This window comes from Aotus nancymaae, unplaced genomic scaffold (assembly GCF_030222135.1).
Source record: "Aotus nancymaae isolate 86718 unplaced genomic scaffold, 86718_ANA_hifiasm-v0.15.2.pri h1tg000059l, whole genome shotgun sequence".
Classification (NCBI taxonomy): domain Eukaryota; kingdom Metazoa; phylum Chordata; class Mammalia; order Primates; family Aotidae; genus Aotus; species Aotus nancymaae.
In genome coordinates, this window is record NW_026988473.1 from 70,887,193 (window position 1) to 70,910,616 (window position 23,424).

General features: G+C 35.4%; 1 protein-coding gene across 5 annotated transcripts in view; it reads left to right on the forward strand.

The window, feature by feature from the left end:
* TMEM135 (transmembrane protein 135) overlaps positions 1-23,424 on the forward strand; it is a 305,900-nt gene that overhangs the window by 206,412 nt on the left and 76,064 nt on the right. For all 5 annotated transcript variants that reach the window (XM_064365385.1, XM_064365381.1, XM_064365383.1 and 2 more), the window contains one exon: positions 22,447-22,493. In XM_064365385.1, coding sequence (XP_064221455.1) covers positions 22,447-22,493 — 47 coding nt within the window. The remainder of the gene's footprint in view (positions 1-22,446; positions 22,494-23,424) is intronic.

Sequence of the window (23,424 nt, forward strand, 5' to 3'; positions counted from 1 at the left end):
GCTGGGTCAAATGGAATTTCTATTTCTAGGTCCTTGAGGAATCGCCACACTGTCTTCCACAATGGTTGAACTAATTTACACTCCCACCAACAGTGTAAAAGTGTTCCTATTTCTCCACATCCTCTCTAGCATCTGTTATCTCCAGATTTTTTAATGATCGCCATTCTAACTGGCATGAGATGGTATCTCAATGCAGTTTTGATTTGCATTTCTCTAATGACCAGTGATGATGAGCATTTTTTCGTATGTTTGTTGGCCTCATATATGTCTTCCTAACCATAAGCATGGAATGTTTCTCCATCTGTTTGAGTCTTCTCTTACTTCGTTGAGCAGTGGTTTGTAGTTCTCCTTGAAGAGGTCCTTTACATCCTTTGTTAGTTGTATTCCTAGGTATTTTATTCTCTTTGTAGCAATTGTGAATGGGAGTTCACTTTTGATTTGGCTGTTTTTCTGTTATTGGTGTATAGAAATGCATGTGATTTCTGCATATTGATTTTGTATCCTGAGACTTTGCTGACGTTGCTTATCAGTTTCAGGAGATTTTGGGCTGAGACGATGGGGTCTTCTAAATATACAATCATGTCGTCTGCAAATAGAGACAATTTGACTTCCTCCTTTCTTACTGGAATACCCTTTATTTCTTTTTCTTGCCTGATTGCTCTGGCTAGAACTTCCAGTACTATATTGAATAGGAGTGGTGAGAGAGGACATCCTTGTCTAGTGCCAGATTTCAGAGGGAATGCTTCCAGTTTTTGCCCATTCAGTATGATATTGGCTGTGGGATTGCCGTAAATAGCTTTATTATTTTGAGATATGTTCCATCGATACCTAGTTTATTGAGAGTTTTTAGCATAAAGTGCTGTTGAATTTTGTCAAAGGCCTTCTCTGCAACTGTTGAGATAATCATGTGGTTTTTGTCTTTGGTTCTGTTTATGTGGTGAATTACGTATATAGGCTCACGTATGTTGAACCAGCCCTGGGATGAAGCCTACTTGATCATGATGGATAAGCTTTTGATACGCTGTTGCAATTGGTTTGCCAGTATTTTATTGAAGATTTTTGCATCTATGTTGATCATGGATATTGGCTTCAAGTTTTCTTTTTTTGTTGAGTCTCTGCCTGGTTTTGGTATCAGGATGTAGGTCTCACAAAATGATTTGGGGAGGATTCCCTGTTTTTGGATTGTTTGGAATAGTTTCAGAAGGAGTGGTACCAACTCCTCTTTGTATATCTGTTAGAATTTGGCTGTGAACCCATCTGGACCTGGGGTTTTTTTGGTTAGTAGGCTATTAATTGCTGCCTCAACTTCAGCCCTTGTTATTGGTCTATTCAGGGTTTCAACTTCTTCCTGGTTTATGCTTGGAAGGGTGCAAGTGTCCAGGAATTTATCCATTTCTTCCAGGTTTACTAGTTTATGTGCATAGAGTTGTTTGTAGTAATCTCTGATGGTAGTTTGTATTTCTCTGGAATCGGTGGTGATATCCCCTTTATCGTTTTTTATTGCATGTATTTGATTCTTCTCTCTTCTTTTTTTTATTTGTCTGGCTAGCGGTCTGTCTATTTTGCTGATCTTTTCAAAAAGCCAGCTCCTGGATTTATTGATCTTTTGCATTTGCTGAGGAGTGATTTACTTCCAATTATGTGATCAGTTTTAGAGTAGCTGTGATGTGGTGCTGAGAAGAATGTATATTCTGTGGATTTAGGGTAGAGAGTTCTGTAAATGTCTATTAGGTTTGTTTGATCCAGATCTGAGTTCAAGTCCTGTATATCCTTGTTAATTTTCTGTCTCGTTGATCTGTCTAATATTGACAGTAGAGTGTTAAAGTCTCCCACTCTTCATTGTGTGGGAGTTAAATTCTCTTTGTAGGTCGTTAAGGACTTGCTTTATGTATCTGGGTGCTCCTGTACTGGGTGTGTATATATTTAGGATTGTTAGCTCTTCTTGTTGCATTGATCCTTTTACCATTATGTAATGCCCTTCTTTGTCTCTTTTGATGTTTGTTGGTTTAAAGTCTATTTTATCAGAGACTAGGATTGCAACTCCTGCTTTTTTTTGCTCTCCATTTGCTTGGTAAATCTTCCTCTATCCCTTTATTTTGAGCCTATGTGTATCCTTTCATGTGAGATGGGTTTCCTGGATACAGCACACTGATGGGTTTTGACTTTTTATCCAATTTGCCAGTCTATGTCTTTTGATTGGGGCATTTAGCCCATTTACATTTAAGGTTAATATTGTTATGTGTGAATTTGATCCTGCCATTTTGATGCTAGCTGGTTGTTTTGCCCATTAGTTAACACAGTTTCTTCATTGTGTTGATACTCTTTACCATTTGGCACGTTTTTGGAGTGGCTGGTACTGGTTGTTCCTTCCTATGTTTAGTGCTTCCTTCAGGAGCTCTTGTAAGGCAGGCCTGATGGTAATGAACTCTCTGAGTAATTGCTCGTTTGTAAGGATTTAATTTCTCCTTTTCTTATGAAGCTTAGTTTGGCTGGATATGAAATTCTAGGTTGAAAGTTCTTTTCTTTAAGGATGTTGAATATTGGCTCCCATTGTCTTCTGGCTTGTAGGGTTTCTGCCAAGACATCCGCTGTGAGTCTGATGGGCTTCCCTTTGTGGGTAACGCGACCTTTTTCTCTGACTGCACTTAGCATTTTTTCCTTCATTTCAACCCCAGTGAATCTGACAATTATGTGTCTTGGGGTTGCTCTTCTTGAGGAATATCTTTATGGTGTTCTCTGTATTTCCTGTATTTGAATGTTGGCCTGCCTTGCTAGGTTGGGGAAGTTCTCTTGGATAATATCCTGAAGAGTGTTTTCCAGCTTGGATTCATTCTCTCTGTCACATTCAGGTACACCTATCAAATGTAGATTAGGTCTTTTCACATAATCCCATATTTATTGGAGGCTTTGTTCATTTGTTTTCACTCTTTTTTCTCTTATCTTGCCTTCTCGTTTTATTTTATTGAGTTGATCTTCAATCTCTGATATCCTTTCTTTTGCTTGGTCGATTCAGCTATTGAAACTTGTGTAGCTTCATGAAGTTCTTGTGTTGTGTTTTTTAGCTCCATCAATTCATTTATATTCTTTTCTAAGCTGTTTATTCTCATTAGCATTTTGTCAAATCTTTTTTCAAGGTTCTTAGTTTCTTTGCATTTGGTTAGAACACATTCTTTTAGCTCAGAGTTTCTGTCAATTCATCAGACTCATTCTCCATCCAGCCTTCTTCCCTTGCTGGTGAGGAGTCGTGATCCCTTGGTAGAGGAGAGGCATTTTGTTTTGGTTGTTATCAGCCTTTTTGCACTGGTTTCTTCCCATCTTTGTGAATTTATCTTCCTGTGGTCTTAGTAATTGGTGCCTTTCGGATGGGGTCTCTGAGTGGACGTCCTTTTTGTTGATGATGAAGTTATGTCCTTACTTTTTTTAGTTTTTCTTCTAACCGTCAGGCTCCTCTGCTTTTAAGAGTGCTGGAGATCCACTCCAGACCCTGCTTGCCCGGGGATCACCTGCAGTGGCCTCTGTGTTCTCGCTGGGAACTGCACTCCAGAGCTGTTCCTATTTGGCAATCTTGGATCGTCCTCCAAAATTGGTTAATTTCATAATATCATCAGTGCTGGGTAGGGACAAAGCCATAATCTGTCAAAATCTGCACCATCCTTGCCAGGTTTGAGAGTTTTGTAGAGTAGTTACCACTGCCAGGTCTGACTGCCATAGCTCAGGAAAAGGGTGCAGTCATTTCTCTTAGCATAGAATAATCTTGAGAAGATGTTTAAGGAACCACAAGAAAATTATCACAAGGTTGGACAAACACGCTTCCAACTCTTAAGGATCAGTCAGTTAGATCACACAGGGCGGGCAGGGAGGCAAGCAGGGAGCGGGGAGTTCGGAAAAGGCAATGCTTGATTCAATTCAACATTCACTGCACCACTTACCAAGCACCAGAAAAAGAAAGAAAAAAAGCCAAAGAGCTGGGCATTATTTGGAGTACGGGGCCCTGCAGGTGGGCAAGAGCCTGTGGGTGGGGACCCCGCGCCCAGGAGGGAAGGGGCTGGCTCAGAGACACTAGCCGGGCAGGGACATTAGCTGGGTGGGGACGACCACCCAGGGCCAGGCCTCCAGCGCTTCGCACCCACACACTGCCAGCCCAGCTGCCCGTGTGCCAGCCAGCCACTGCCATTTACCAGTGGCGCCTTGCTGACTCCCCCGGTGGGGCAGCCCTTCAACGGTTCCCCTGTCAGAGCACTACCCTGCCGTGGGGTATGTCCAACCCGCCCGCAGCTCTCGATACCCGCAGCCAACAACTTAATCTTTATCAGAAATTGCCTGTTTAAGTGAAAGGGAAATAATTTTAAAAAGAAAAAAGTAATAAGTAGAGGATAGGTTTTTGAGGATATAAAAGTTTAAATATTAAAGTATTTATAAATACTAGTATAAATGCGTATGTAATCTAAGGCTGAGCTCATCTGGGACTAGGAGATAGGCCAATTTCTCTATACCCCATGGATGGCTTGGGTGACTCCTTGACTACTGGGTATGGAGAACGTTAATTGATATTGTGTGTCTCTTGTAGTTCTCTTGACCTACAAAAAATCAAGGTGTAGACGTTATCCTATATTTGAAGGGCTATATTTGCAGAATAATTAGCTTTTTATAAATCTAGGAGTTATGAATATGATTTAGAGAAAGGCAAATTTCAGTATAATAATGAGAACGGACCAAAAATGGATTTCAGACAGAACTGTTCTAAAAAGTGGTTTGGTTGCCTGGTAAAGTTAAGAATTTCCTGTTCTAGGAGATGTTTAAGCAAAAGTTAGACAGTGATCTTTTAGGATCATTGCAGAAGGGATTCATGTCACAGAGAAGAAGATGGATTAGATAATTCTCAAGCCTTTTTTAGTGCTTAAGATTGTATAAATATTCAAAGTCTCTAAGCTTCTTCTAGGGCAGTAATTCCAGCTGGAGGCAATTTGTACGTCTTCCAAAAGACATCTGGCTATGTTTGGAGGCATTTTTGGTTGTCATCATTGGTGGAGATGGCAGAGGGGTGCTGTCTAGTAGGTAGAGGCCAGCGATGCTATCAAATATCCTATAATACAAGACAGCCCTTCTCCCTGCCATGAGCCTCACCCAGACCACAAAGAATTTATCCACCCCTAAAGCTCACTAGTGTCAATGTTAAAAAACTCTATGAGTTTAACTTAGATGTGGTCCATTTGATCTTTAAAAGTTATCTGGGCCTGAAGTTATTAGGCCAGCAAATACCTGCCTTTGGCAAAGGTGTGATGTAGGAAACACTTACTTTAAACACATTCTTGCCATGTTTGTATCATCACTTCATTACTCCCATACTCTGTACCACCCTTCTAGACCTATCCTTGCTAATGATTTGTGGTCTCATCAGGCTTAGCTCTCTTGGACCCTATTTCTTTAACATCTGCTGTCTGTTACCTAGATAATCTGAAAAATGAATTCATCAGCTGATATCGTTTTAGTACTTTTTCCTTATGGTGATAATATCTAAATCTCTTTTTCTCTCCCAGTGATTTATGGTAATTCTGCTGAAGCCATTCATAATTCCAAGCTGTTAACTCACAGGACCATAAAAATGTGCTGTCGGCTGGGTGCAGTGGCTCATGCTTGTAATCCCAGCACTTTGGGAGGCCAAGGCGGGTGGATTACGTGAGATCAGGAGTTTGAGACCAGCCTGGCCAACATGGTGAAATCCCATCTCTACTAAAAATACAAAAATTAGTCAGGCGTGGTGGCTTGCGCCAGTAATTCCGGCTACTTGGAAGGCTGAGGCAGGAGAATCACTTGAACCCAGGAAGCAGAGGTTGCAGTGAGCTGAGATCATACCACTGCCCTCAAGCCTAGGCAACAGAGCAAGACTTCATCTAAAAAAAAAATATGTGCTGTAAAATTTACAAGTTGTCATTCACGCAAAAAATATATACATACTTTATTAAAGCAAGACAGTGTGATTCTTCTCTAAAATCTATTCAAAATTATTTAAATAAAATAAAAATAAAATATTAGAAATATTTACATGCATTTATATGTAGCTAATTAGAGCTAGCAACTAAGATAGATTAGAATTTCAGTAGAAGCAGTTTGGCTGGAAATTATCAATACTAAGAATGATCTACAATCACCTGGGTAGAAATCTCCTAACTTTTGGAGGTTGTATTATTAATGTACCAGGGCTACCATAACAAAATACTACTGACTAGATAGCTTAATCAATAGAAATTTGTTTTCTCAAAGTTCTGGAGGCTAGAAGTCTAAGATCAAGGAGCTGTCAGGGTTGGTTTCTGGTGAGGGCTCTCTTCTTTGCTTATGGACAGCAGCCTTCTCGGTGTTTCCTTACCTGGGCTTTCTTCTGTGCATGTGGTCGGGGGTGGGAGGGGTCTGGGAGGAGAGAGCCAGAGAGAGTGAGGGACCAAGAGAGCAAGAGTGAAGCATATGAGCAAGTGAGAGCTCTCTTTGGTGTTGCTTCCTCTTGTTATACAGACACCAATCTTACTGGATTAGGGCTCAACCCTTAAGACCTCATTTAACCTGAGTTATTTCCCTGACAGCCATCTCTTCAAATACAGGTGCATTGGCGATTAGAACTTTAACATATGGATTTTTGGGGGACACAATCAGTTTATAACATGAGGTAATTGACCATAAGTTTTATATGAAATAATCAGACAATAGTTTTCTGTTGAAACTTAATTGGTACAAGTAAACTGCTCTGATGTGTTTTGTAGTTTAGTGTCATAACAATCCAAAGTGAAATTCATGTCACTATATTATTATAGATAATTTGCAAACTTTTCTTCTAGTCATTCATGCTGTACTCACTACTGAATGTATAAAGTTAGAGAATTTATTTTTGCTCAGATAGATCTCAATAAAAATTCATGTAAAGGTCTAGGTTCTAGTGAAATTTTTGAAGCAGAGTAATTAGCAATACCTTAATGTTTGGTTTTCATTAACAACTGGTCATTTTACCCACTTTCCTTTATATAAAAATGAAATCATGCTCCACAAATGATGGTTTATGATTTGGCTCTTAACTTGATTAAGATGAAGGAATGTATGCTTAGAATAACTCAGACACTGAGATATTGTATACCAGGAACCACCTGCTTTCCTTAGGGCATTTTCTGTTAAAATATTAATCAAACTATTTGTTATTAAAGACAGAATTTCCATGTGAAGATTTTGGCTAACATATATAAACATACTTCATTTTTGCCATGTCCTGTATTTAACACACTAGAAAGAGTACATTTAGAAATACTCTTCAGGATTTGTAGCTTCCACCCCACATTAGTCTGGCTTATTGTTACTAATTAAATTTTGAAGACTGAGAAGGCCAAGTCATAGCAGTTTCAAAGTGCTTTGGATATTGCAAAGACTTAGTATTGAGGTTATTACCCTGTTTCACTCTAGATCTTCCTGGCATGACAATATGGAGTTATTCTGCTCTGCTAAGATACTGCTTGTTCATCTCATTCTAACTGTGTTTAGAGACAATAATGATATTTAGACATGGTGTTTTACAAATATCCCAGGGAGCGTTTTCTACATGTTTTGGTTTGTAGAATTTTATTTCGAGAAGGCTGTAGCTTTCTTTCTAAACTGTAAGATATTTTTAAAAGTAGACACTTAAAAAACCTGAGAGTTGGATAAGAGATATGCCTATAATTTATATGGGTGATTAAAATGAATTTTTAAAGATCTTAACCATGAAATCAATGTCCAATATGTCTATATGTTTAATAACCTGCATTTTCAAGATAAATCTTTAGAATAAAACCTAGAATAAATATACATTCATGTTACTGCTATTTTAAAATAGAAATCATGGTGGATGTATTCATGAAATAAAACAGGAGAAGTAAGCTAAATCTCATTGCTATGCTATTGCTTCTTAAAAAAAGGCTGGAAACATTACGAATGCTATGATCAGAAAAGATAACCTTTGTTCAGTACTTCCCATGCCTTTTAATGACATCTTCTGAAGAAAAAGATTGGGAAGGAAAAAAAAACTGGTTTTGCTTTTTGTGACAGTTTCTACTGGAATTGATGATTATCAGGTTGTGAACATAATTGAGAGACTAAAATACCACATGAGGATTGCATTCTTCATTCTGAAACCTCTTAGTCTTCTTAGTCAGCTAAGGTGGAGACTATACTCAGATTTTTATAGTACATTGTTCTGGGTTTATTTAGAAAATTCAGTGAATACTTCCTTTGGTAGGAGGATTCCAAAGGGGAATTGTGCATATAAACCTATTTATTTATACATACATACTAAATAGGGACACCATTGTTGTAAGAGTAATGTTATTTTAGGGGTTAAAGTTTGTACAAACATTTCCAGATTTTAATTTCTAAAATTATGATTTTGGCTTTAGACAGACACTGATTGCCTGTTGCATTTTAGGTCATATGGACCACATTTGTCCTTGAAACTCTCTGTACACAAATTTTATATAAGATCTTAACCATATACAACTAGAATACAAAATAAAAGAGACATTTCCTTAATAGAGGTAGCCTCTGGTCTATAAACCTCTTTCTTCTCTTTTATCACTTTGGAATTCATAACTAAGTACTGATCCTAGATAAATGTGATTTTACAGTTGCACTGGATTTTCATTCTTATGTTTATTCTTTAAATCATTTTTGCTGTTGAAACAAAGCTAGCTAAGCATTTAAGTTTTTACTAATTGCTCTAGGTTCACTGGATATTGAACAAAGTTGACTGAATTTTTAAAAATATTACTGGGCTACGCATGGTGGCTCATGTGTGTAATCCCAGCACTTTGGGAGGCCGAGGTGGGCAGATCACTTGAGGTCAGGAGTTCAAGACCAACCTGACCAACATGGTGAAACTCCATCTCTACTGAAAATACAAAAATTATCTGGGTGTGGTGGCAGATGCCTGTAATCCCAATTACTCAGGAGGTTGAGGCAGGAAAATCACTTGAACCCGGGAGGCGGAGGTTTCAGTGAACTGAGATCACACCATTGCATTCCAGTGTGGATAACAACAGCGAAACAACGTCTTAAAAAAAAAAAAAGATGTTGATTGTTGGTATCTCACTCTCTAATCTACAAACTGTTAAAATACTTTTTTAGGCATTTTGCAAAACTATTCACTATCATTACATCTTGCCGTGATAAACTGGACTGCTGAGTTTGTCATGGTGATTGGAGAGGGGAAAAAAAAGCACAGAAAGTGAAATTTCTTAAGGTTCCACAACACAACTGACAGGTTGTTGTTAATTGTTTCCTTGCTATAATAAGCATGGGAAGCTTGAAAGGAAAAAATCTTGTGTGTATCATCGAAAAGTCTATATTCTGCAGTAATTTGAGTTGAAAAGCACTTCTGCAGTTCATCTGATTCAGAATTAAGTGCATACACTCATTGTGCTTTAAGAATTTTTTTAACCTCATTAGAAAAAAAAACCTAAAAGGCTGGGTGCCATGGCTCACACCTTTAATCCCAGAAATCTGAGAGGCCAAGGTGGGTGGATCACCTGAATTCAGCAGTTTGAGACCAACCTGGCCAACGTGGTGAAACATTGTCTCTACTAAAAATACAAAAAAGATTTAGCTGGGCATGGTGGCACATGCCTGTGATTCCAGCTACTCAGGAGGTTGAGGCAGGAGAATTGCTTGAACCTGGGAGGCAAAGGTTGCAGTGAGCTGAGAATATACCACTGCACTCCAGCCTGGGTGAGAGAGCAAGATTCCGTCTCAATAAATAAATAAATAAATAAACCCCAAAACATTAGTTCAGGACTTTTTGTGACTGAAGAAATGATAGTGGGAACTGAATATGAACAGAGGAATCTGCAGCTGGATAGGAATGGTCTGAACCAAACCAGATAGGAACAAAACCATGCCTAATTTAGGAAGGATTTTCTCAAATGAATTTTAGAATGACCATATGCCCAAGGAATTGGTAGATGGCTTGAGGATGGGCAACAGGACACACTATTTGGGAGAACTAAGTGTTACTCTATTATGCTCATATATGAGTAACATACTCATGTGCTGCATTTAAAATAACAGTAAAGAGATTATATGTCCTTCTACTTATTGTTGATGGGTGCTTTTTCTTGAATTATGTATTGGGATTAAATTGCCTTTTAGTTTACACTTTAAAAAGAAAGTGGAACTCAGCTAGAGGGCTGCTGTTGGCCTTTTGTCCACAAAACATTGTAGTTTAGTGAAGTAGTAAGTGAGTGCTATCTTATTGGCCACGTTAGTGAGCAATAATCTTCATTCTAGTGATCTTTCTTTGCCTTTATCAAATGACAAAAATCTGTATTGCCATATTGGTATGTGCTGTTTGTTATGTGGCCTTGCTGTGATCTTCCTAAAGTAATCTAGACACTCTTAATTATTTATTTTTTTAATGTCTTAGAAGGAAAAGCATAATATCACCTTAAGCCTCTTTCTTATTCTTACTTGAGGTTAATGGGAATACCACGCTTTGGATGAGAATAATGAACTTACTACAAATTGTCCATTCATAACAAGTAGGCTTCACATAGGTGACCTGTCTACTTTGCCCTACTGAAAACATAATATTGTTTCAGCTGTAACTTTGCCCTGAGTTCATATAGCACTTTTCTTCTCCTCCTTCTCCATATGCTGAATGACAAGTGAGGTTTTTTTTTTTTTCTGAATTGAAAAAGTAACATGTTTGGTAGCATTAGGATAAAGAATGGTCTCTTATAAGTTTATATAAACATATTGAAAATCTTACTCGTGCAATTTATCCTCTCATCTTGCTAGATAAGTAAACAAGTGAGATTTTAGTTTTTGTTCATAATATTTAGATTATTTATTTTGGAAATTAAAATATTATGCTTCTTACATCTGCTGTTCTTCACTAGAATAAGTAAGGATTATGGAATCTTCTTGTCACCTTTTCTTAAATCTGGTTCATTATATAGATAATGAGCTTGTTAACACAGACTATATTTTAACATACTGTTTCATCTGCGATACACGAAAATAGTAGATGTTTCATAATTAAGTTGAATGAAATTTGTAAATGCTGTAAATCTTTAATGGGATTTTAAAAAGTACTTGAGAGAAATCCATGACAGCTCATGGGCTTTGGAATCTTGCCTGGTTTCAAAGCCTGGCTTCATCATGTAACTATCTGTGTCTCTCTAAATCTCATCTCTGAAGTAGGGGTAATGATCTCTACATTGCAGGGCAGTTTTGAGCATTACATAAAACAGTGTATGTTAAGGACTTCATATAACATGTAGCATATGGCAGTCATTCAATAATATCTGCAATTTATGATGTTACACTATAATTTTAATTATTATTATACTAAACTCTGAGATTCTCCTTACTCCCTTTTTAAAAAGGACAGACACATCTTGTAAAAAAAGTATCAGAAGCATTATGGGGATCACTCCTACCTTGGAAGCACAGTAGTCACTAAAGCAACATTAATAAGAATAAAGTACTTTTTAGAGGCAGAGGGGTATAATTGAAAGCTTCAGTTTGAAGTCAGACAGTCCTGGCTTTGAGTCTTGGTTCAGCTACTTAAACATTCTGTGAATTTAGGCCAGTAGCTTAACTTTTGAGTCCAATTGCCTCATCTTTAAAATAGGAATGGTAAAAATTTATCCAGTGCCTGGTACCATTATGAAATAGTTTATTATTATTATTTTATTCTTCCTCTTTTCTTTTCCTCCATGTTCATTGGTCATTTTGTAAAAAAACTTACCTTCACTAACTATCCATCTTCAGTAACTGCATCTTTAAACCCTCCCATGCCTCCTTTTTGTTCCTTGCTCTTCCTGTTCACATTCATTGTTTTCTTTCTTGTTTATTTTGAATTGCCTTTTTAATGATAATGACTTAAAATGAGCAATTAATTGACCATAAAATAGAGGAATGAGTGTGGGAAAGAAAAGAAGCAGCTGAATATCTTGGTAAATTTTAAATATGAGCCATTAGCTAATCTTTACTTCCAGTAACTGCGTTTCCTTTACATGGTAAATAGACATGTGAACAAGATGTTGTGGGTGTTTGATGATGTCGTCTAATTGGCTTTTATAGTCCCAGCTCTCAGAGTATACTTGAATTAGTATTCTGTTTAATGAATGATTTCATGTCTTGATTGTCATTTGACCATTGAATTTTCTTTTATATTTTAAATAAAGACTGGATTTTTCCATATGTGAATCTCTATCTGTAATCTTTCAAGTAGCAAGTTGTTTTAAACTGTTTATTTTTAAAAATCTGTCAGAAGAATTAGAATTTTGTTGTAATAAGGACTGTAACTTCCAGGACATATTTAATATTACTTACTGAGTATTGAAAACTTTAAATTGTCTTGTTTTTACAGAAGATAAGATGCAACTACAGCTAATCTACTTACCACAAAAGTATCATATAGGCTATACTTCACCCAGCCACTCTCTAATATTTCTGCTTCTACAAATGGAATATTTCAAGGTTAATGTGTTACCAGACTCTGTTTAGTGGCCTTGAAGGTATAAATCAAGAATGGTGGGGCAGGCGTGGTGGTGTTTCATACCTGTAATCCCAGCACTTTGGGAGTCTGAGGAAGGTGGATCACCTGAGGTCAGGAGTTCGATACCAGCCTGCCTGGCCAACATGGTGAAACTCTGTCTCTACTAAAAATACAAAAATTAGCTGGGTGTGGTGGCGCGTGCCTGTAGTCCCAGCTACTAGGGAGGCTGAGGCACGAGAATCAGTTGAACCCAGGAGGTGGAGGTTGCAGTGAGCTGAGATTGCGCCAGCCTGGGCAATAGAGTGAGACTCCATCTCAAAAAAAAAAAAAGAATAATAGTGAACAGTGCAAGGAAAAGAGTAGACCTAAGTTTCTGGCATATTTACTGTGATTTCCCATACTCAATTAAGTGAAAGTAATTTTATTTTCTTGGTGTATACATAAATTCTGAGACTTGGCTTGTTCTATATTATTATGATATCGTATATTAGTCACAATGTGCATTGAAATGTTTATAGTACACTGAAAAAAATTGACTCATGATATGATAGAACTTTGAAGTTCTGAAGTATCCTAGAGATTAATGTAACTTCTTTTTATGGATGAAAAAATAAGGCTTAAAGAATAACAGTGATTTCATCAAGTTTACAGTTTTAACCTGGAGACCTAAGATTTCTTTCTTACTTCTAGTCTGGCAATTTCTGGCTCTAAATTCTCTTTAAGATTTTTATGCTTTTTCTGTATTCATTTTATCAAGGAATAGAAACTTAAAAAAAGCAGTAGGTAAAGCTGCTAATCCAAAACAAATGAACTAATTAAAAGAATGGACTGTATATTATGGGAGACTTTAATTAAACAATGATTTAAAAATTTTATTATATAGCAGCACATAGCTATTTAACTTTAAGATAATGTTGCTTAAAATTACACATAAGACAAATATTATGATAATGATAGGTTGCATATATTTCGACTTTGAACACACATTGTAAATTATAATAATACTTGTCCAGTACAAGCCGTATTCTCAAGAGACTATTCAATAGTCTGTTTTCAGAAAAGTTGAAGATGCTTACAGAGACTAAGTTTAGTCTTCTAAAAAAGTGTATGAGTGGGAGTACTATTTAGTTTCTTGAAAGACTGTTTCTCTAAATAGAACTAACATTATAAAAACTCTTATTATCGATAATGTATCTAAGCATGTAGTTATATAAAGACTCTGCCTTCTGGGACTTTGTGTTCTAATTAAGTTCTTGTAGAGACCTAAAGTATACAAACTTTATTTGGTTAAACAAATTTAACCAAAACCATTGAATAATTAAGATGACAATATAATCAGATGTTTTGGTGAGTATCACCTATAGGATGAAGTATAAATATTTCTGTTCAATTGTATCATACTGAAATGATCTGTTAATATGCCTGCATTTCCACCAAACTGTGTTCCTCAGGGCAACAAGAATCAAGTATTATTAGGTAGTTATTTTCCCCTAGTGGGTTGGGACTATAGCAGATATTGAATAAATAAATGAAAGAGGGTGAGAACTTGTTGTTCCTTGTCTTTTCTGTTTTATTCAACATCATGAAGGCTCCTGAATCTGGAGCTTACCTTTCTACATCTGTCGTCTTTCAAGTTGCTGAGTTATAAAATATTATAAACACATGACACCAGATTAAGTTTTGTTGAATGGATAGGTAGATACATGGCTAAAATATGAATGAAGTAAAGATGGAGAAAGAGGAAATTTATTGCCCTTCTTAAGAAGAGCAATGAGTTTCAGTATTTATTTGAGTCATGGAAGGAAAAGGATCTTACTGAACATGGAAGGAAAAGGATCTTACTGAACATGAATAGTGAAGGCTAGATTCATTACTGTGATCAGCAGCAAAAAAATAAATAAATAAATAAATAAAAATAATAATTAAATGCACTAAAGAAAGGCAGAAGAGTTCTGTGGTAGGAAATAGTTAAATGTACCATCTGTTCAGGTCTCTAGTAGAATTCAAAATGACTCCAGGATATATGTTTTAACCACTTTCAGGCTTAAATAGTAAAAACAGCTTTCTTTACCAGGCTGTGTTTACATTTGGCCATATTCACATTGTTACTATTTCTGATTATTTTAAGGACTTTGTATATTGTGATTTTGTTCCTTTACTACTGCTTGCGAGGCATAGTTTTCATGTAATTCTACGTGACATAGTGATGACGGCAGTAGTACAGTTTTTCTTGAAAGTTTTGTAAGTCCTGTCACAGGAAGCAATATATTGTAAATCTGTCATTTCCTACAAAGTCTTTCCAGAGAGAAAACACTATTTTCCAGCTGAATGAACTTTATTTGCACATTATTTGTTATACTTTTTGTACCTTCATGTTACATTGGCTTAATACATTTTGAAATTTCTTTTATGTGATTGCTTTTATTTAACCACTCATATTTTTAGTGATAATAATGAAATTAATTCCGTCTTTTCATATAAATATATTGTTTCAAAAAACAAAGTGGTTTCTAAAAGGCCATTAACCCAACCTAAAATAAGCAAAGCATATGAAAAAGTACTTCAACCAGTCAACCAAAAAACAAACAAAAGGATTATGAGCCAGGGAGGCTCAGCTTCACTAATAAAAGGGATGTAACTATAATATGAGATAGTATTTCTTTCACCCATCAGACTGGCAAGGAAAAAACAGTTTGATAAAACACAGATTTGTGGGCATAGGAAAATAACCAGTATAAGGAAATAGCTACTTTTGTATGCTATTGTGGGGAGTATTTATTGATATGGCCTTCTTTGGAGGGCAATTTGGCAATATTTGTCAAGATTAAAAATGTACTTGTCCTTTGACAAGAATTTGACTCCAGGGATATGTTTCCACAGTATACTTTGGTATTTAGAAATGCTTATTGCATCCGCTTTAAGTATTCCTAGGAAACTTTAAATGAACTTTAGCATATCTATCTATGTATATGCTTTGTGTATATAAAATAGAAAAGTGTATGTCTTTAAAACAATGTCTTTATTTGATATGTATCTATGTACAAAGAGTATGTGCATACTCATACGAAATTCTGTAAAAGCCTGAAGACCTTAGAAGGGAACTTTCTTTTCTTCATATTTTTGTTATTCTGTTTGAATTTTTGTTTTTATCATGTACATGTATTCCTTTTTTTGTATCAGTTTAACAGCTTTTTGAGGTGTAGTTTATATGCTATAAATTTACCAGTTTAATGTATCAGTTTCATAGATTTTTCATGTATTTACTGAGTTGTATGTGCATCCAACTCTATAATATAATTTTAGAACATTTCATTGCCCCAAAAGAATTCTTGTACCTATTAGCAGTCTTTTCCCATCATTCCTTACTAGTTCCTCTCCATCACCCCTTCCTCCTCCAACTCTAGGCCACCACTGTTTTACTTTCTGTAGATGGACTTGCCTGTTCTGGAGTTTTATATTATCAATATCATACATAATTGGTCTTTGTGATTGGCCTCTTTCACTTAGCATAATGTATTTGAGGTTCATCTGTGTTTTAATATGACACATTATTTTTTGAATTTAAAAATATTTTAAAAAATCAAAGTGAAAACAGCAATTTCAGAATTATTTATCCTGCTGAAGTATATTGCCCAATGTCTGTGAAATGGTAATGAATTACAGAGAAATTTTTTCAAGTTAAAAGTCATCATGTATTGAGCATCCATGATGTGCTAGTCACACTATTAGGCTTTACGTATGTTATATATAAATCCTTATAGCATATGTAATAGGTAGTATTATATTATTTCTACAAATGAACAAATTAAATGATATGATCATTAATTTTTTGTGTCAATTTACACATGAAAGTGTAAAGTATATATGTGTGCAGATGTATAGTTTGCAGCTAAAGTTAAAATATGTAAACTGCTAAAACATTGCTGTAATACACACTGAAATGTCATTTACTGCCTAGAGATGTACAATAGAACTTTTTGCAGTAATGGGAATGATCTATATCTGTTCTGTCTATTACGGTATACACTATCACATGTGGCTTTTGATTACTTGAGATATGGCTAAGGTGAATGAGAAAACAAATTTTAATATTATTTAATTTTAGTTAATTTAAATTTAAATAACCACACTCTAATTCGGTCATGATTTGATATCAGTGATAGATTTACTTTTCTGATTGGACATTGGAAACAACTGGATCAAAAACATGGACAAAATATATGAAAAAATGGTATGCAGATCCTGGATAGTAAGCATTGAAGGACCGTGTTCCCTGAGATACAGGAAACAAATGTGCTCTACAGTTACCCAAGCTTACTGTCTAGAGAGAATTTCCAGGAATGGATCAAAAAGGAATCACTCAGACAAAGCCTAGAGGACTTTCTGAGTTGAGGAAATAAAGCTGAAAGTGTAGGCGAACCATACTGGATAGAGTTCATAGTACAGAGGACTCCAGAGGAAAGTACTCAGCTGATTACTGAGTGGGGCTTGCATGTGAGGAAACTGCTCCAGGCCAAAGAAAGAATAACCTGAAGAATTAGACATTTTTAATTGGGCATTTAGTACTCCAACAGGAATAGGAATATTGTCTGTTTCTATTAGCCAGACTGGAAAATCTCCAAGATTCGTGTGGCATTGGGTAAAGTATGTGTAACGTTTTACCTTAGTAATGGGGAATAATTAGCCCTGGATTTCATTTCTTATTAAAATATCTTAAAAGCAAGTCCTTAAAAGATCAAACTGTTTCGAAGTAACTTAACTGTGTCCCACAACAAAGCTCAAGAAACTTTATGGGATTACAAACATAGGCAACACCCATTAAGGTAAAATGTAGAATGGCTGACAACTGGTAAAAAATTATCACCATGGAATAAGAAACAGGAAAATTTGACCCATAATGAGGCGATAAATCAGCAAATGAATGCCAAACAAGAACTTGTAAATATGTTAAATTAGCAGGCAAAGATATTAAAAAGAGTTACCATAACTGAATTTTATAGTTTCAAAAAGTTAGAGATATGGAAATGGGGGAAAAGGAAAAATGAAACTTCTAGAGATGAAAATTACAATTTGTGAGATGAAAAGCTTACTGGATGATATTAATGGCAGATTATACACTACAGAATAAAATATTAGTGAACCTGAAGACATAAGAATGGAAACCATCTAAAATAAAAAACTGATAGAAAAGAGACTTTTTTTTGAGACAGAGTCTCACTCCATCAACCAGGCTTGAGTACAGTGGCGCAGTCTCAGCTCACTGCAACCTCCGTCTCCTGGGTTCAGGCAATTCTCATGTCTCAGTCTTGCAAGTAGCTGGAATTACAGATGTGCTCCACCATGCCTGACTAATTTTTGTATTCTTAGTAGAAACGGGGTTTCACCATGTTGGACAGGCTGGTTATGAACTCCTGACTTTAAGTGATCTGACAACCTTGGCCTCCCAAAATTCTGGGATTACAAGAATGAGCCACTGTGCCTGGCCAAGATTTTTTTTTTTTAAACCACCAAATAAAGATAACATCTGTGAGCTGTGGGTGACATATTCATGTAATTGGAGTTCTTGAAGGAGAGGAGAAGGGAGAAGAAAAAATATTTGAGAAATAATGACTGAAAATTACTGAAATTTGATAGAAACTGTAAACCTACAGATCCAAGTAGCCTAGTAAATCCTGCTACAAGAAATATGTTGAAGACTACTCAAGGTACATCATAATCAAATTGTGAAAAGACAATGGAGTGACATTTGTAAACCACTGAAACAGAATGATCCATCAACCTATAATTCTATACCTAGCAAAAGTATCTTTCAAAACAAAATGAAAACACTTTTTGCAGACCTACGTTTTTAAGTCAAAGTAATTAAAATATAATAATGAGTTTAGATATATCTGTACATACACACATGCAATATGGATGACAACAGCCCAAAGGTCAAGAGGGGAGAAATGGAAATATATTATTGGAAGATTTTTATTCTATATGTTAAGTTGTATAATGTCATTTGAATATAGACAACAATTTAAAGATGTGTATTATAAACCCTAAAACAAACACTAAAATAAACCAACAAAGGGAAGAAATGGAACCCCTGAAAAATAGTTGTTGGGCACAGTGGCTCACACCTGTAATGCCAGCACTTTCGGAGGCTGTCGTGGGTGGATCACCTGAGGTCAGTAGTTAGAGACCAGCCTGGCTCACATGGTGAAACCCCATCTCTATTAAAAATACAAAAATGAGCTGGGCGTGGTGGCATGTGCCTGTAATCCCAGCTACTGGGGAGGTTGGGGCAGGACAGTTACTTTAATCTGGGAGGCGAGGTGCAGTGAGCCAAGATCATACCACTGTACTTCAGCCTGGGTGACAGAGTGAGACTATGTCTCAAAAAAATTGAAAAAACAGACAAATACCTTAGTTAATCTAAAAGGGGCAGAAAGAAGGGGAAAAAAAAAGTAAGACAAAAGTAGAGAAATAAATAGCAAGATGATAGATTTAAATATAAGCATACCAATAATCACATTAAATGTAAAAAGTCCATCTCAAGAGACAAACATTTTCAGATAGGATAAAAAAGCAAGAAACTATTATATGCTGCTTACAAGCAATGCACTTCAAATATAAAGACCCCAATCAGTTAAAATTATAAGAGAGCTAACATGCCAAAGAAAGCTGGAGTTACCGTCAAACAAATAATGGGAGAATGCTATAAGCAGCTTTTTGGGTGTGATGAATTTGTTTATTATTTTGCTTATGATGATTATTTTACAGGTATATAGCTATGTCAAAACTTATAAAATTGTACACTTTAAATATATGCAATTTATATCAATTATACCTCAATAAAGCTATTATTTAAATAGCCACAAGTGTCCAGTAACTACAGTATTGGACTGCAGTATTCTGTAAGGTCCTTGAGGGTCAGAATTGTATTTAAATAACCTCTCTATCTAGCAGGTACAGAGTAACCACTTGGCCAATATTTGCTTAATGAAGGAATGCAAGATACAGCTAGCTCATTGTGTATGGGCATATCACTTACCTTCTCAGGATCTGAGTTTCCTGATATGAAAAAATATGATGGTTTATTTCAAAGTTTCTTTTAGCTTTAAAATTCTGTAATTTTAAACACAGAGGAAATATTCTTCATTCTTTAACTGTGGATTTAGATTTTTTGGAAAAATGCTTTGTGAAAGTCATGGTGATAAGCTAGCACAGTTTTAAAAATTTGAAGAAAACTTAGCTTAAAAATAAAATGCTATTTTTAGCATCTTTAACTAAAATAATAAAAACATATTTTGCATTAAGTTCCCATCTTTCTTGATAAAATCCAAAATCCTTCCAGTGGCTCTATTCATATGGTCCCCTGGCTTTTCTCTTAACAGTGTCTCTGCTAACAAATCTCTTCTTCTTTGACCACTTTGTGTAACAATCCCGTCTCCTTTATTTCTCTTTCCTTATTCTGCTTTATTTATCTCCAAAACTCCTACTGCTGTCTAACATATATCTTTTAAAAAATATCCTCTCTCACCTGGCTAGAAGATAAGTTCCATGAGGGCAAGAGCTTTGTCCATTTTGTGTATTGTAAGTTTTAGAACAGTGCCTGGCACATAGTAGGAATTCAATAAATATTTGTTCATTGACTCAGTCAGTTGCACAGTAATATCCTTTTGATTTATTCTTCTAATTTTTGGTGATATTAGAGATTTCAAAAGGGCTGCCTGATTAAAAATAATTTCTTTCCAGATTTATGTCTCTGGGTTAGGTTTTTACATATAGATCACTTCTCTGAGGTAACAAAACAAGATAAAAACAATCTGCTGAATGCCTCCAATTTTATAAGCATCATCTCACTAATTCTTCCAAATAATTCAAAGTGTGATAGTATTATTCTTAGTTTATAGATAAGGGATCTACAGTTTAGGGAAATTATATGAAGTATCTAGAGTTTCACAGAACTAGGATTCAAGCCTAGATCTATCCTATTCTAAAGCTTGAATTCTTAAACATTGTACTTTTTCTCAGTTTCAAGTGTATTAATTGTAAAGAAAATTATCATTTTAATGTGACCACATTTAGGTTAGTATATTAGGATAGAACATAGCAACATTTCAAGGGAAGGGAGACTTTGAAAATTTAGAGAGGATGAAGAGTGTGGGAAAGATTTGTGGGATACTTCTAGCGAAGTTTCTAGTGTGATCTATAAGGGGGACACTGATGGGTGCAGGAAAAGCCTGAAGTTTTGAACCTCTGAGAAGGATGGCATTGTCCAATGGTGGTTGAATGATAGAGAAGTTTAAAATAATTGAATATCATGGCTGGGTTTTGTTAGGCAAATTATAACCAGTAAATAAACTCACTTAGACTTTAATTTATAATTAATTAGAAATAATGAAATTATTTTACATGCTTCAAGTTATGTTTCTTAAAACAGTGAAATGGTGAAATGAACCTTATGCCTCATGGATAGGTTATTTTAAGTCAATGGAGAAGAGAGATGGATGGTGAGAGGAAGGAAGGAGGGAATGAGGCAAAGAGAGAGGGGAGAAGAGTCTGTGTGTTTAGCACAGAAAGAGATTTTATAGATATAATACATAATGTTACATACATCTACATAATATTTTCTTCATATTAATTGATTCCAATCCTCTTTTGGTTGGTATGTTAATATATTTCTAAGTCATTCAGGCTATATTTATAATGCTTATCTTAGGCTAAGACAGGAAACTCATCAAGCTTGATTTGTAATGGCAAAACTACCATGCTTTCCTCAGGTTGACTAGAAATTATTTGTGTTAGAAATAGCAAGCCATTTTTTTGTGCTGCTTTCATTTCTGTTTTTGTGGTCAGCCTTTCACAATCGAAGGAAAGTTCAATTCTTATTTGTCTGTGATGTGAGGCCATTGACGATTCTTATGCTTAATTTGTACTGTTGTTTTTTTATCATAAGAATGCATTTTACAACTTTAAATTTTGTGATTTAAAATAACCTTTCCAATCTGTCTTTTTTTTTTTTGGCGTAACTAAGACGTTAGTCACGACTGGAGTTCTGGGTTCCTTCCACATACCATCTTAGTATGTTGTGCTTGCTATGATGTTTTTGAGATCTTCATTTCAGTTTTATTATATGTTCTTATGCCTGCTTCTAGGGGAATTACTTTTATAGCTAGTCTGTATTCCACAAAGGAGTATTGTATTTTTATGAGCTTTTCTTATTGATTAGAACTGGTGGACAACTGGACTGTATTTTGCGTTAGAAAATCTGGTCATCTTCATATCACAGTTAATAAGCTTTCTGATTTATTCACTGACTTGATTATACAAAAGCTGTTGTCCTTGTTTTTGTGTTAAACTTGCTTCTTTAGGCATTGTAACAGAAAGTTAATGTAACAGAAAGTTAAAAATTAGCTGTTCCCTTTTTTTTTGAATGCTGTTACCCTTCTATACAGTCTATATAACTTGAGTGTGTTTATATATATATGTATAATATATATAATTATGTACATGATGATAGTTACATATAAGTATTGCAACTTATTATTGTCCTAATATGGGTTATATAAGGGGTGTCCAATCTTTTGCCTTTTCTGGGCCACATTGGAAGATGAAAAATTGTCTTGAACCATACTTAAAATACACTAACACTAATGATAGTTGATGAGCTAAAAAAAATTGCAAAAAAACATAATGTTTAAAGAAAGTTTACGAATTTGTTTTGGGCCACATTCAAAGCTATCTTGGGGCTCATGTGGCCTGTGGGCCTCAGGTCGAACAAGCTTGTATTATATGAAAGGTAGAGAATATGAAACGTGTGTGACTGATTTGTATATCCTTTTATTGTTTCAGGCACAAGATTTAATAGTATTTTGTTTTTATGAATCTCTCAAATGGTGATGTCAGTATTTCTTTGCAAGTAATGTATTTTCTCCTCATTACAGGTCCTTTTGTTTTGCATCACAGCTGCCATGTACATGTTCTTTTTCAGGTATGTTCTGTTATACCTATTTACTTTAATACCCCAAACAGTATCCCTTTGTAATTTCATCAACCATGAAACTAAAGTATTCCCCAAATAATTATCCCCTACAAGTAGCATACTTTTTTCCTCTCTACAGGGGTCAGAGATAAATCATTGCTCCTTCTTGAGTAGAGAAAAGAGAAAGAGAGGAAAGATGTACTTCCCTCCCCCCACTATTCTACTTATAAGTTCATCCTAGAGATTTGAATATGTCAATTAATAGGACTCAAATCCTGATAAGTGAATTTTTATCTTTTGTGGATCTGATTTTAGGTATTTTTCACTCCCCTTGTAAAACAGTCAACATTTTACATTTAGGTAAGAAAAAGTGACAGTAGGGCTCTATCTCAGCCTTCTGCAAAGATAGTCTAGCACACTAATAATAGCCTGTAAAATATTGTTTGTTATAATGTCTAAGTTGTACTTTTCATTGACACTGGTCTCAGGTTTGTGGGGGGCTACAGGGAGGAGTGTTAGGATGGCCCAAGATTTAAATGCCAGTAGGTAGGATGTCTGTCATCTTCATATAATCCCAGCAGTGTGCCCTATGATATTTGATTAGGGAGAGTCCCCTCCTTTATAATCTTTATTTCTTTATTTTTAGTGATATCAATTAATTTTCATTTGTTTTACTCTTACTGCCCTAATTTGAACAGATCTTTCTTGATATTTATGAAACTAGCAAAATTCAATCATGGCAAACGGGAACAGTCTTTTAAAATTAAAATTTGCACTTAATTAACAGACAGCTGTGGATTTTTAATAGGATATATTTGGTTGATATATTTCTTTTTTAAGAATAAAACAATCCAACCATACTAGAATTTTTTAAAATTTATTTTTAATTTTTGTGGGGACATAGTAGTTGTACATGAGACGTTTGATACAGGGATATGAT